Source organism: Montipora capricornis, chromosome 10 (assembly GCF_036669925.1).
Source record: "Montipora capricornis isolate CH-2021 chromosome 10, ASM3666992v2, whole genome shotgun sequence".
Taxonomy (NCBI): Eukaryota; Metazoa; Cnidaria; class Anthozoa; order Scleractinia; family Acroporidae; genus Montipora; species Montipora capricornis.
The window spans coordinates 70,965,174-70,980,173 of NC_090892.1; the positions used below are offsets into that span (position 1 = coordinate 70,965,174).

At 39.4% G+C, this 15,000-nt stretch overlaps 1 protein-coding gene across 5 annotated transcripts in view; it reads left to right on the plus strand.

Annotated features, from left to right (window-relative positions):
• LOC138021498 (protein FAN-like) overlaps nucleotides 1-15,000 on the plus strand; it is a 56,418-nt gene that overhangs the window by 27,750 nt on the left and 13,668 nt on the right. For 4 of the 5 annotated variants that reach the window (XM_068868386.1, XM_068868385.1, XM_068868388.1 and 1 more), the window contains 12 exons: nucleotides 432-474; nucleotides 3,861-3,960; nucleotides 5,243-5,369; nucleotides 6,389-6,479; nucleotides 7,406-7,471; nucleotides 8,452-8,510; nucleotides 10,740-10,807; nucleotides 10,876-10,943; nucleotides 12,576-12,637; nucleotides 13,205-13,266; nucleotides 14,198-14,254; nucleotides 14,451-14,474. In XM_068868386.1, coding sequence (XP_068724487.1) covers nucleotides 432-474; nucleotides 3,861-3,960; nucleotides 5,243-5,369; nucleotides 6,389-6,479; nucleotides 7,406-7,471; nucleotides 8,452-8,510; nucleotides 10,740-10,807; nucleotides 10,876-10,943; nucleotides 12,576-12,637; nucleotides 13,205-13,266; nucleotides 14,198-14,254; nucleotides 14,451-14,474 — 827 coding nt within the window. The remainder of the gene's footprint in view (nucleotides 1-431; nucleotides 475-3,860; nucleotides 3,961-5,242; nucleotides 5,370-6,388; nucleotides 6,480-7,405; nucleotides 7,472-8,451; nucleotides 8,511-10,739; nucleotides 10,808-10,875; nucleotides 10,944-12,575; nucleotides 12,638-13,204; nucleotides 13,267-14,197; nucleotides 14,255-14,450; nucleotides 14,475-15,000) is intronic. The other variant, XM_068868387.1, reaches the window with a different exon arrangement.

A 15,000-nucleotide genomic window follows, 5' to 3' on the forward strand; every position in this document is an offset into this window, starting at 1 on the left:
CTCGGGGAAATGATACTCATTGTTTCCCTTGGGACCAGTCATTAAGTGCTTAGTGAACTCACGGGGCTCAGCCTAGTGTGTCCACAACACCTTTTGCCCACTGTGATGACGAGTATCGTTGTCGATAAGAGTACAGACAACACTGAACCAAATTCGATTTGTTTTTTACCACAATATTTAACGCCAAAGAAAATGTCGTGACACAAAAAAGAGCAAGCGTTGTCAACAACTTTCTCGCAATCTGAGTGGTTTATTTCCCAAGATGACACGAGCAGCGTTGTGTGGACTCTTATCGACAACAGCAAATTAGCCAATCAGATTGCGAGACTACAAGCAATTGTGGTAAAAAGTTATATGTCCATTTAAGAATTCGATCGATTTAATAATTCCATGAGGGTTAACAGATAACTTTGCTCCATTTGTCTTTTCAGTGTTTTACTACTTAACATATGAAGGAGCGGTGGACCTTGATAGGTAAGAAACGGGATGTACGTTGAGAAATTGATCATTTAGACGATAGCGGCAACGGTGGGAGATACGATGGAAATGAGAAGGAAAAAAACGTCTCGGGACTCTTTGTCTCCGTAAAGATAAAAAAGTTTGAGAATAGAGTGTTTTCTCGTGACGTCACGGCGGCCATGTTGGTGTACCCAACTAATCTTCTGGGAATTGAGCTCTATTATCTTGCAAACGTTTTCTTTTGTTTCGGTGGAAAAACAAGGTTACTGATCGCGTGAGTGAAAACGCCCTATTTAATCATCTTTCGTCTTTGGATTGAACTATTGGTAGAAAATCAAACCTTATAGCATGACATAGTTAAGGACGTTCGCGCTAATTGTTTGTGCGCAACGTTACTGCGCAGGTAACGCGACTGTAATATGTCACGCATTACTTCGAGCATCAGTGAGGTTGAGGTTTTAAAACCTTTGCAAAAACCGTGGACGATAAGTCTTGCACAGCGTTGGATCAGAGAAGATCGTGATCAGTCAAAATTGATTTAAAATATTTATGAAAGTCAAGTAGACTACTGCACGACTGATATTCGCAAGGTTTTATCAGTCGTGCACTAGTCTACTTGACTTTCATACAAATTTTTCAAGCATCAGTTAAAATAACATGGCGACAAAAACGCCGAGGAAAAAACTCCAGGCCGGCAAAAGAATGGCACATTTATTTCCGAATCATCATAAAACTTCAAAGAGAAGTGAGCGGGAGGATGGAAAAGCTCTGGAAAAGGTAGCTGATCGAGTAGACAAGTGGCTGAAAGTTTGGAAAACTCGAGGACGAACCGTTGCGTAAATTTAATGGGGCTGTTTCTTTTTAATGTTTTTATTACCCTACGAACTTAAGTTCAAAGTGAATGCATGTTTTTAAAGTTCTTTTCCTTTACTTTCGTGAAAATTGAGCAGTATTTTCGTCCTCGTCCGCTTGAATAGTGCGGACCTGCGTGGAAACAATTAGCGATTGAATTTCACAAAAAAACACACTCCAGAGGATGAGCATGACGGCAATGGAGAGATATTATACAAAACACCAACCAAATGAAGATAACCCCTGCTTAAAACTCCGTTGCTATGCTCGAGAAAGGTTTTTTTTTTTCGGTAAAAACCTTTCATCTCTTCAACGATCGATCCTCTCTTGGGTTCCAGTCCTTGCCCGACAGGTCACGCAAAAGCGTGACAAACGAACTTTTCCAAGAGCTTTGTAAAATCACATCGATTTTACTCGTTCAGATCATCGGTGACCCCTATTTTTTTAATCATGAATCAATTACTTTACTTACTATCTACAAAATATGATGAAATGAAAAAATTCTCACCGTAAGAAGTTATCTTTTTTTAACATTTTCTTTCCTCGTGCCATCGAATTTTGGTAGTGGTTGCAACGGATAGAGCTTACGAAAACGCTCGTCGAGGATGAACTCTACTGTTTACCACATCCCTAGCTGCATACAATTATGTAAAAATCTCACTCCTAAAAACCTATGCACGGAAACTTTCACTCCAACAGTTTCTTTTTATGATTTTCGATGGATGAGCAGATGAGCCTACATCTCGCTATTATGACCAATTTCTCCAAATTAAGGCATTTTTCCACTGCCATTTTCTCCGAAACAAAGTCGGTGACCCCCCTTTTTTTTTTCATTTTTGGAGTAAGTACTTTATGACCTAACTCTAGGCGAGAAATGAAGAAAATCTCACCGTAGGAAGATTTTGGCGCGAACGTCCTTAAATGCTACTCTGGTTTGAAAAAAACTGATTGTTGCTTAGAAGGTTACAACTCAAAGACTCAACGTTTCCACACACCTGTCTCGTGTCTTCATCATCGATCTTTATTGGGTCTTTGAATCGTAACTAATTCTAAGCTACATTCAAGTTTCTCCAAACCAGAATAGCATCAAACTATGTCTGATTGCTAACCTGGTTGCAATGTGAATAGTGACTTTTGTTGTTTCATAGCGTGTAATCTCACGTGGGGTGCAGGGCTGACAGCTCTCGCCTCCCACCATTGTGGGTCGGGTTCGATTCCCAGACTCAGCGTCATATTTGGGTTGAGTTTGTTGGTTCTCTACTCTGCACCAAGAGGTTTTTCTCCGGGTACTCCGATTTCCCCTCTCCTCAAAAACCAACATTTGACTTGATTTGCGTTAATTTGTTAATTTCAGTTTACAGTGTCCCCAATTAGTGCCTCAGCGGTAGAATGACTAGACACTTAAATAAAGTTCCTTTCCTTTCCATTGATTAGGATATGTATGCTGTTGTGTCTGTTTAAAATTCCTCTGTGACTTACGTCTGCAGTGGTTTTCTATATTCGTTGGTCCCCAATTCAAGACTAGACACTTAAATAAAGTTCCTTTCCTTTCCATTGATTAGGATATGTATGCTGTTGTGTCTGTTTAAAATTCCTCTGTGACTTACGTCTGCAGTAGTTTTCTATATTCGTTGGTCCCCAATTCAAGACTAGACACTTAAATAAAGTTCCTTTCCTTTCCATTGATTAGGATATGTATGCTGTTGTGTCTGTTTAAAATTCCTCTGTGAGTTACGTCTACAGTGGTTTTCTATATTCGTTGGTCCCCAATTCAAGACTAGACACTTAAATAAAGTTCCTTTCATTTCCATTGATTAGGATATGCATGCTGTTGTGTGACTTATGTCTGTAGTAGATTTCTATATTCGTTGGTCCCCAATTCAATTCCATTATACTTGTTTGCTTTTTGCTCCTCAACGTTTCTACTGATATGCTTAATTTGTTTTTTTTTTCCTATGAAGCCCATTCGATTATGCTGATAGAGAATATGGCTTGATATTTTTTTCTCAATGCGTGATCGGGTGGAATTCTGCGAATTCTGCAATCTGATTGGCTCTGGGAGCGGGCGGAATTTTTCTATCTTGCCCACCAACCCGGGCTGAATCCTAACCCTGGTTGCGTGAGCTTGGGTGATGACCTTAAATTTCCATTTTTTTTACACCGAAAGCGTTTACCTACAGAAGTTAGTGTTTCAAAACATATTTTTAGTAGACAAGAGGTGTGGAAATAGATTTCAAATAAAAATATTTCTCTTTGAAACGTTCAGTTTTTAAGTCGCTTACTGCATTCGCTATCATGCGCGATGCGAGTCAACAATTAAAAAGGTGATTTCAGAGAGGAAGAGAGAGAGGGGAAAAAATAAATAAGTTTATTTTTACCAGATAAGGGTCGGTTCTTATATCGAAAAAACTGTGACCGAAGTCTTAAAAATGCTGTCCTCGGCCTGCGGCCTCGGGCAGCATTTTGAAGACCTCGGTTACAGTTTTTCACTATACGGACCCCCCAGCTGGCAAGTAACATATAGATCTATTATGTTTTGATTATGTTAGGATTGAGGATCTAAACGAGCGAGCATCAATCGAAGCTCAGATCCTCGAGTTTGGACAGACGCCTAAACAACTATTTACCAGCCCACATCCACAGAAACGGGTAAAGAATGTTTGTTTATGTAATTAATTATTTCAACCAACCAACCAACCAACCATCCATCATTTATTTGCCAAATAGACCTTATTCACGACGGCCGCCATGTTGGATTTGCTATTATCATGCAAATTAGCTACACACTTCTGAGGGGGCAAACAACGCAAGTTCGAGAGGTTATAACGAACATCTGAGCCACACAGATGATTTGTTTCACGTTCATTGAATGTTTATCACCTAAGTAGTAAAATAGAATGATTACACAAGTTACTTCGATGTTTTTTTCAGTGAAAAATGAACAGATAACGAAGTAAAAGTCAAAATGTCAAAGGTAATCAAAAGATATAAAATTATTATAAAAGGCACTTAATGCTAAAGTGTACTTTTAGCAATGTTATTTCAATATTTCGACGAGCCGATTTTCCGCAATTTGCCTTTTTCCCAATGTTTGCCCCCCAGCATAACACATGGCTAATTTGCATGACAATTTGAAAACCAACATGGCAGCTATCGTGAATAAGGCCTATTAGAAGATGTTTTATACAACGGAAAAAATTAATTTGATCAGGCAAAAAACCACTCAGAATAGTTATAAACTAAACGAGCTGAAAAATTGGCTGAACTTCAGAATACAGGGCCGCGATTGCGTGACATGGAATTAGCTTAGAAGAAAAGTATCCTAAACATTCATGACAGCTAACTTTAGGCCTAATTAGGCCTAAAGAAAAGTTTTTAGGCCTAAGGTTAGCTATTATGAATGTTTAGGATGCTTCTTCTAAGCTTTCCTTCTAAGCTAATTCCATGTCACGCAATCGTGGCTCTCTGAAGTTGCTCGAAAAATTATTGTCTGCATTTGTAGAAAGCGTATTGTTATCACTGAGCAATTGCTTTTTATTGAGTAAATAGTTGATGTTTAAACTTCGGCTTCCCTTTAACGATACGCTGAGTTTTGCGGTGCTCAGATTCTCAAACCGAAAGGTGGCACTTGAGTTGAAGTAGTAATTAACAGGCCGGGACAGGAAGCTTTCCTTCCGACGACGAGCAATCTGAAAGCTATGCATTCAGATTAATCTTTATGGGTTTTTTTTTGTTTTTCACACAAACTTGGCACTTTTTACAATTCTTCCACCCTGACAACGATAGCAATGAAAATATATAGCGAGGTCTTTCAAAAAGCCACGACAGAAGTCCAGTGCGAAAATTGTATGATCCAAGTTGTAGGCTATTTAGACGTTTTGCGCGTAGTGTTTTGTTTTTCAAATTAGTTACCACGCTGATTGGGTTTTAGGCAACGGGTATCAGTCCAAACACAAGTACTACCCCTTCCCCCATCAGTAGCAGTGTTCTGAATGGATTGAGTCAAAGTGAGCCTGGTATCAAAAACCAAACCAATGTCCCAGTCATTAAAGTCAATGGTACGTATATACAAAGCGACGATTGTTTACATTATTCGTTGATTAATATTCCTGAAAAGAAAAAAAGATTTGTTGGGAATAATTGTGACTGACAGTTGGCATGTCAATTCTTTTGTTTTCCCCTGTCTACCAATCTTTTCCAAAGCAGTTGAAACGGAAGCAGAAACCCTTGTTATGTTATGTTTGGTACTCTGTTCTAGCTGAGGATTCCGATAATTCCCTGACCAAAGTTTCTGAGTCCGTTTGCCATGGAGTAGTTAATTACTAATAAAAACTTTAGGTACCATTGAGTCTTGAGATGAATTAATATAAAAAAAGGTAGAAAACAAAGTTCATCGGTAAATAAATCCACTTACTAGTGTCACGCAACTAGTGGACGTGATGCTTTCTTTCGTTTTATTCCCAAATAAATATTTCTTCAACTTGCAATTGCTAACTTTATTATTTCCTTTTCTGTCCGACTAGTTGGGTGATACTTAAACCCTTCGCCCTCAAGGGCCATGGGTCATTAGCCGTTGCGGGCTATGGGCCCAATGTGCCCTTTGCAGGTTAGTGATCACATGGTACAGAAAGCGTCTTACTGGGACGCAAATTGCGCACTGGGACATCTTAAACGAAGCAAGATACATGTAATTTAAATTTTCTTTGTTTTAGATGTCCCAGTGGGCAGTTTGCGTCCCATAATGGCGGTCTTTGTACCACGTGATCACTAACCTGCAAAGGGCCCATAGACCTTTTTACTGATACGGCGGCCATTTTGATTTCTATTGTTTCGAATAGCTATTATGGGATGACCAGGGGGCAAATACATATTAATTTCCCCCCTGAGAATCCCATAATGTCTTTCGAAACAATAGAAATCAAAATGGTCGCCGTATCTGCAAAAAGGTCTATTGTTAATGAGTTTGGTCGGAAGGCCCAGTTTTCTTTTACAAAAAGGGTTAAAGGCTGAAACCCTCTTCCGATTCAAGTCTTTAGGATGTTTAAAGCCACCAACCTTCCTTGTTTTTATGTTCCAGTTGACTTTGATGAAGACTCATACCAAAGTCCTTCCCAGTGGACAAACATGGAAAAACTCCAGCGCGCAACCTGCCATAAACTACACAAAGAGTAAGAATGCAGAGTAATTTTAAATTGGGTATGGTCTAGAGGCCGTCACCCAAGAGTAAGATTTATCCAAATTGACCTAGTCACCATCAGCATCAAAAAAGTGCTCACTAAGCTGCAAAGGGCCCATTGTTCTCCTATCTGAGGATTCTAATAATTTCTTGGATGGGATGTTCAGATGCTTTTGGAGAGGACAGGCTTAATTTTTCGATCCAGTCTCTCTCTTTGTTAAATTTTTCTTCGAATATGGCAAATTGTAAATTAACTGAGTCGAATATCGCAAATAGGTTAGTTTCGAATTGTGTAGCAACAAAAGAACAGAGTCGAGGTTCAGGGGAATAATTTGCATTTTGTTTAGTTCAAAACAAAGGAAAATGCTAATTATTCTTCTGAACCGCGACTCTGTTCTTCAGTGTTGCTGCGCAATTCGAAACTAGCGTATTCTATGCTCGCTCTTCCTTTCATCTCGTCTTTTTGACCACCGATACATATCTTCTTCTTTGGACGAAAGAACTTTCTTGCCTTTGGTGTTCAGTTTTAAAAAGCTATGAAATACTTAAAAATACTCATACTTTTGATACCGCCAATTTGTAAAAGAACATTTTCTAATTATAACTAAGTTTATTAAAAAACCTAAATGGAATAAAATTATTGAAAACTATGAAAACATTTTCAATTGGTTATTAACCTTAAGTTTAACCCCCGCTGGAAAACAAAATAACTCGTTTGATATACACTGTAAGGTTAACCTTACGTTTTGCAAGTTTTTTTTTCTCCTTCTTTCCTCCTTAATGGAACAATCTAAGTGTCTTTTGGACACGGTGTGACTTAAACGGCTTCATTCAGTTTCTTTGTAACACAATCCTAAACCCTTAACATGGGCTCTTTCAAGTTACTTTATGTACGTTAACCTGATGTGTCCTGTGTAGGGAAGCTTCTTCTTCTTGTTCTGTGAATGTCAATATAACCAACAGTCCTCTGACGCAACACAGAAGGTTTGTGGCACTTCTAACACTGATACATGAACTGAATTCCGTTGACAAAGATTTAAAATCTTAAATTGTAAACTAAACTGTTTTTGAAGGTACAATAATTCTAGAAACTTTTGTTTAAATTCGTGATCTCAATGGGTGAAGGAGTGAAGTGGCTAAAGTCAATGGTGGTAGAGACAGTGTTCAATCATTCCCTGCTAGCAGAAGCTTCTTTTCTTTTACATCTTCTGGGCGGACGGACTTTGCCAAATGGCAAACATTTGTCGGACCTGCGGCGTTTATTTTTAATGCTGAGCTTTTAAATCCCTTCAACATTTTGGTGTTGTTGCTTACATTATATCAAACAAAATAGCAACTGCTAGCTGGAAAATCGAAGAACTAGTTAAATGAAAAATGTCTTTTAAGAATAGATTAGTTCTTTTGTGCAAAATACTTTAGAAAAACGTCAAGGTTTGGCAACTTCGATCCCAAGCTTTCCCCGTCTCTCGCTTCAGAGTACGGGGGGACCGGAACGAGGTAGCAAGTAAGTTGATGATAATCGAAAGAAACTCATGACGTGTTCACCCGTTCATGATTAAAATATAACATCCGATTTTCTTAAAGAAAACTTGGAATACCTGATTTAAAGAATTAAGAAAGATAGTTTAAGTGAACCATTGATGTTGGTTTTCTACCGCCACTGTTCAGTTTTCGACTTCTTTTTCTGTGTCCTGATTTTCCCAGTGTGATGTTGTGCATACCACTGTTACATCATAGACAATCCGTTCTGTACTCTGTCATTCTACTCCGAGACTTAGTAACGTCGGTATAACTGTAGAGTCTATTCCGGTAATGTACGTATGATATGATTTATGTATATATATATCAATGTACTCTGCTCTCATTCCCTCTTCTACTTGACTGGAAAAAGTTTCTTTTTCCCTTTCCTGTAATGTGAGATGCTATTTATGAGGTTTATTCATTGTTCGTGTGACATTTTGCAGCACTGTAACGTCGGTAAGACTGTCAAAGGATTGCAAGAACGTCTTTTCCGTTTCCCAAGGTACATGTATTGCAAATTTTAGTTTATATGAACGCCAAAACAGTACGTAGCTACGCAAATGCCAAAATTGTCAAAAGGATTTAGCGCTTGGACTTAGCTTAGGTTCATTCGCAAAAACCGACTTTGATTAATGGGCTGGAGGTCTCACATCATGCTGACGCGAACCGACACACATAGATCGTTCAACCGCCCACCTCAGTTACGAGCGCAGAAACACCTACCACATAGAAAATAAGTTGTGTGACAGTGGTCGGACTTTGACTTTCATTGACTAGCTCTACACTGAAAAGCGCGGGAAACGAAAAACCAGCTGTTTGTACACGAAGATATGCTATAATAATAATAATAATAATAATAATAATAATAATAATAATAACAAATAATAATAATAATAATAATAATAATAATAATAACAACAACAATAATAATAATTATAACAATAATAATAATAATAACAACAACAACAACAACAGTAATAATTAAAATAATGATAATAATAATAATAATAATAATAATAAGCAACTTTATTCATTTAACTCAATGAAAAGGAAGGATGCCAGAGGTTATCCCTATGGAGGGTATTAGATGTAATTGACTGAGAGTCGATTTTGATGATTGAGGGAGGAAAACCGGAGCAGTACCCGGAGAAAAACCCTCAGAGTCAGATTGAGATCGACTAAAAATCAGCCCACAGAGGGTCACAGAGGTGGGAGGTGCGGTTAATTAGAGAGTTTTAGCAGCGACGACGAGAACAACTACGAGAACGAGTTTAGCTCGTTCTCCTAGTCGTACTCGTTGTTGAAAAAATAAGGTTAAGCATACATCAACAACGAGTACTAAAATAATTTGGCGCCTTTTTTAAACTTTAGCGGGCGCTTTCACGTTCAGAAAAAAGTTTATGAAAGCGCTACAAGAGCAAGTTTAAAAACAATTAGTTTAGACTTAATCTATTGAGATTAATATTGCTTAGCTTGCTGATGACAACGTGTAAAAGAGGTAAGTTTAGCTTACACACGAACGAATTTCGATCAGAAGTCGGTTTTCCAACTTTTTATTCGGTTTTTTGTAAATAAAACTGCGCCTACCAAAGCAAAAGCAAATAAAAGCAAACCGCTAATAATTAGTCTATCGAGTTTCTGTTAGGATAAATCTGCTGAAAAAATCAGTTGTCGTTAAAAAATGAAATGTTTTCCTTCCTTCGTTTGTTTACTTCATGGCGAGCGCGAACTGGCTGCAGTTCCGAAAAGCATTTATAACGGTGTCAATAATCCGAGACCATATCCTATTTTCACCACAAAACTTCAATGAATACCGTATATATATGTTAACGGGCCGCAATACGAGGTTAGAAACTTTGCGCATGCTCCTTAGAACTTGCTTCCAAATCTAGTACTGGTAGTCGTACTCGTCGTCGGTGCTAAAGCTCTCTATTAACAATTATTCTACTGGGTATAAAGTGATCCGAATTGGTTATAATCATTTTACATCCAGAAAACCCGAGTAGAATAATTTTTTCATTTAAAAGTCCAGGATCAACAGCTCTTCCACTGAAGCATCGATTTTGGCCTGATATCCGTAGTTCAGTTTTTAATAATAACCGCTAAACCATCCTGGAGTCCGTTTCTCAAAAGTCCCGAAAAGCCATTTGTGAACCTGCCAACCGCTTGTTTAGGAAAGCCGATCTTTTGACGTGTTTTCAAGGCAACAAAAAGCAAACTAACTGTGAAGTTTGACGACTTAAATCCTCTCCGTTCTTGAGATACAGAGGGAATTGTTACACTCGAAAATGGTCCCTTACGTCTTGGGACTTTCGAGAAACGGGCCCCTGACTCCTTGCTATGTGTTGACGGTCGCGCATATCACAATCGTAAAAAATGCATGTCGCTTTGCACTTGACCAGCACAGCGCAGACATTTATTTTTAACCCTAAGAGGAGTGTTGTATTCATTCTTAGATCTATTTCGTTTTTGACGAATGAAAAATGAATAAACTGTTCGAGTGAGACCTTGACGGCTGCTTTTGAAAACTTTAATCTTAACTTTCGTCAATATACGTCATTATAAGGCGTAGATCATCCCTGATGATGCCGTAGATGTGCGAAAGATCGGATTAACGTTTTCAAAAGCAGCTGCGCAAGACCTCACTGGAACAGCTTATTCATTTATTGTTCATGTAAATATGCTGCTAAAGGGAAGCATCACACGTACTATTTTGTTTTTGTTTTTGCAGATACACAACTGAAGATGTATTCAATAGAAAACAAAAAACAGTTGAGAGGAATCAACTTGTCATCAATGGTATGTGGCATTTTTTTTATTGTTTTTGCATTTTCTTGTACTTGATTTTTCTGATGTTCTTTTTGCAGGCCCTCTCGTCTTGTGCTATTATGCCAGATTCAAAAACTATCATTGTTGGATCGTGGGATAACAAAATGTGAGTATGCTGAAAGTCTCTGACTGGACAATTAACTTGTCGCAGGCTTGGATTCGTGAAGCGGGAAGAGTAACGCACAAGGTGCTTTCTTTAAGCGACGGATAATTAGCATCGCTTTCAGCTTGGTGTTGCAAATTCACTCCCGTCTACGAATACTTTAGGGGTGCAGTGATGGCGCAGTGGTGAGAGCACTCGCCTCTCACCAGTGTGGGCCAGGTTCGATTCCCAGATCCAGCGTCACATGTGGGATGAGTTTGTTGGTTCTTTATTCTGCACTGTGAGGTTTTTCTCCGGGTATTCCGCTTTTCCCCTCTCCTCAAAAACAAACATTTGACTTTATTTGTGTTGATTGTTAATTTCTGTTTGCAGTGTCCCCAATTAGTGCTCCAGCGCTAGAATAACTAGACACTTAATTAAAGGGCGCGTTCGATTGACCCTATTCCGGAATAAGAATACGTGGAGTAATGATTAAAACGGTATGTTTGGCGCGTTTCGAAGCAGCAAGGACAACAAAAACATGTTTAAAATAGCATTTTAGCGAATGTTTGACAATTTTTATGTGAATCACCGTAGAAACGAAGGATTTCTACCTTATATTCCATGTATTCTTATTCCGGAATACGGTCAATCGAACACACCCAAAGTTCCTTTCCTTTCCTTTCCTATACAAATTTCAAAACGGGGAGTCCGAGCGCGTGATTGCTTTGAGACGTGTACTTAGGTGTTATTTATTTAGAGAATTACTTAGCGTTAGACAGTTTCGCGATGAAAACTCTTTAGCGAGAAATCGCGCAGATTTAAGAGATTTAAGCAGAACCCACCCGAATTCCAGCCGAGAGAGAGAGGGAGAAAGTTGAAAGGTACTAAGCGGAAAACCTGTAATCCTTCGATCTCGGTCAGCTGCCCACGACACTTTTCTGGCCTCTGTCAAGAGATTTTTCACGCAGAAATGCAACTTAGAAAGGGAAAAAGCACTCGTGGCCCTTTCGATGTACGACAAGGCTCAAGTTTTCCCTGAGAACGCCGGCATTCTCCATTCTCCGGTTTAGGAATAACAGAATAAGTGGAATAAGTATTCCAAAGAACGCGTATTCCGAAAGACGGAGTGGTTAATTTTGGTTATTGCGCAGGTAACTTGTGAACGAACGTGCTTAATAGTCTGGATACGACGTCAAGATGTGGCGTTTCTGCGAGTGGAAAAGATACGATTTTCGCGTCAAACAAGTCGCACAAGAACGCATACTCCGTGGAGTCAGCGAAACTCGTATTTTTATTTTTCCCTTCATTCAGCTATCAGGAGCAGAACGAACAGAGTGCTGTGGTGTTCAAGTCCCAAAAGAAGGCTTTTTTCGTGCATTCCTGTTCCACAATATAGTCCCCAAGAAATACACCTTTATAAAAACGTACACTTTCAATCGAGCCCGCGAGTAGACTCTATCTAAGGAGAGGTTTCTATCATTTAGTAGCATTGTCTAAATTCCTTCTTGCGAGCAAGCTGTTGGTAATACTCTGGCAAAGGCGCGTATCATGGTGATGAAACCGTTCAATAGGTAAAGAATCCTGAAATACAATCGCGCCTCTAGCTACGCAATCAAACCTAATGACCAATATTTTTTTGCTTTTTCAATGCAGATATATATATTCTGTTGAGTATGGTAGAGTTGTGGACACAAAGTCGGGTCATGATGATGCAAGTAAGTGTTATTCACGTCCCTAATCTGGCCTGAACGTTGCAAGGTGTTCTCCGTTTGTTTGATTGGTAAAAACATTTGTTTCGCAGCACTGAAAACAGCTCGTTACCCGTTGCACGTAACCCGCGGGACTCCTTCTCCTCCTTTTGCGCTTCCCTTCCAGCTTGCTATTGGTCTAAATCAACCTCGTTCCCAGGCTCTCTCGGTGTCTGATGTGGTTGGACCTCTGCGCATCCATACACCTTATTCCAAAATCGCCGCCATTTTAGTATTCTTTTGTTTCCATGCAAATTGGCCCTTATGGCCTCGTTCAAGTTTAAATATTCTTTTGAATTTACGTTTGAAAGCGAGGCCATAAGGGTCAATTTGCGTGAAAACAAAAGAATACTAAAATGCGGCCATTTTGGAATAAGGTGTATAAGTTTGATCAACTGCAACTTTTACCAGAAAATGCATGTAAACACAAAATGCATCGAAAAGAAACGGTTAGCGTTGTTAAACTAGAAAAGTGAATTCCAGAAAAATTCAACCAGCTCTGGATTCACCCTCTGATTTTTTATTTCATTTTAGTTTCATGTTTATCTTGGAATGATGGCATCTTGGTGACCGCTTCATGGGATTCCACTGTCAAGGTAAAAGTGCTTTCCCCGTTCAGATTCTTGTCTCTGCCGATGATTTTGCCTGTCTTCAAGAAAAGACGCCGAAATGTTTAAATTTTTCCCGTGGAAACCATTTTGGTAAAACTGTTTACCCAATTAAGCTCTTCTCAAACACGGGACTATCGCTACCCAGGTTTCACCAGAAAACTCTAAGAAAAGTTTCATGGTCATTTTTTCTCATTTGCATTACAATATAATCTAGCATGTATGTGAGGCAATTTCGGGTTATTTCGTAGTTTTAACGCGAAATTGCCTGGCATCCACGTTATATTACATTCTAACGCAAATAAGAAAAACTAACCGTGAAAAGGGCTATTGGGGAGCAATTTATTCCTTAAACGTTCAAAGGCGATTTCTTTGAAGACCTCGGGACTACTGAAATAACTCTTCGTCATTCCATTCCAAAACACTACCAGTAGCGTGCCTTTTGGCAAAAAGCCAGACGGTTACGATTACTCTCTTAGTAGTTAATGCCGCATTCAAAACGGCTGTCGAGATTGGTTCAGAAAGACTCTAAACCCAAACACAAGAGCAGTGTCTGATACCGATCCAATGAAATTAAAGGTTAAAAAAAGGTAAAGCCACTTCATTTAACGTCGGTAGTTCCTTCAGCTACGAGGCTGGTATCAATGGAAGCCGACGGTGCGCCCTTTACACCCCTCCCTCTGTCAGTGCTCCGTTTTACGGGTATTTAAAGCTATAGCTACATGGATCAGAGGAAAGTCGAAACAGACGTTTAAGTCACCGAGGATCGAACCGGGGACCTCTCGCTCCGAAAGCCGCGCACTAACCCTCCTGTAGGTTGTAAATAGACCTTTGCGTTGTTTGCCGAAAGTAGATGCGGCGAAAAAAGACGATAGAGTTCATCAAGCATCTCAGTTTTGTATGATTTGTTTTTCAAAAGGTATGGAAGTTCTTTCCTGAGCCCGATGGCAGGAAACCTACTCCTCCAGAAATCCTGGTAAGTTTGAATTCTTGGCTTTTCGGCAATGCTTCATGCCGGATGCACTGACAATTTTATCTTTGTCAGCCAATACGACATCATTGCCAGGTATTGATTCGCTTGATTCGCGAAGCTAACCCTATAAACCAACAAATCGCGAGACTCTATTTTGCATCAGTTTAGAATTTTAATATGATGTCTTAATTCTTTCCAGGCAGAGCTTGAGCACGACACTGAGGTAAGACTAGATTCTTAGACAAAACTTGTTGGGAAAATGTGATACAGTCAGGAAATACATTAGGTGCGGTTACACTCACCATGGTAAATGCCATTTCCCATGGTAAATTATCCCGCAGTGCCTCACACTTGAGTTTTAGTATACCGCGTTAACTAGGGGTCACACGTTACGAAGATTACCGAGGTGAAACGAAATCTCACGCAATTCATTGGCGGGAAATTTAATCACAACTTCATCAGCATAGCGATTGGCTCTTGTACCTCGGGCATCAAAACACCCTTCCAACTTCCCACGTTAAATGTCATGGGCGCTTCCACTGACCTTTTTGACGTATCCATGGATATTTAACACGGGAAATTTACCTCGGGAAGCGTCGGTCACACTACTAAATACAGTTTCCCGTGGTAAAAAGGCAATTTACCACGGTAAAAGTGCCCCGTGTAACCGCACCTATTATGTACGTACGGCCCCGCGCACACTTTCATTGTAAAACTATTGGGAAAATTCCCGTATGAGGGCCGTACGC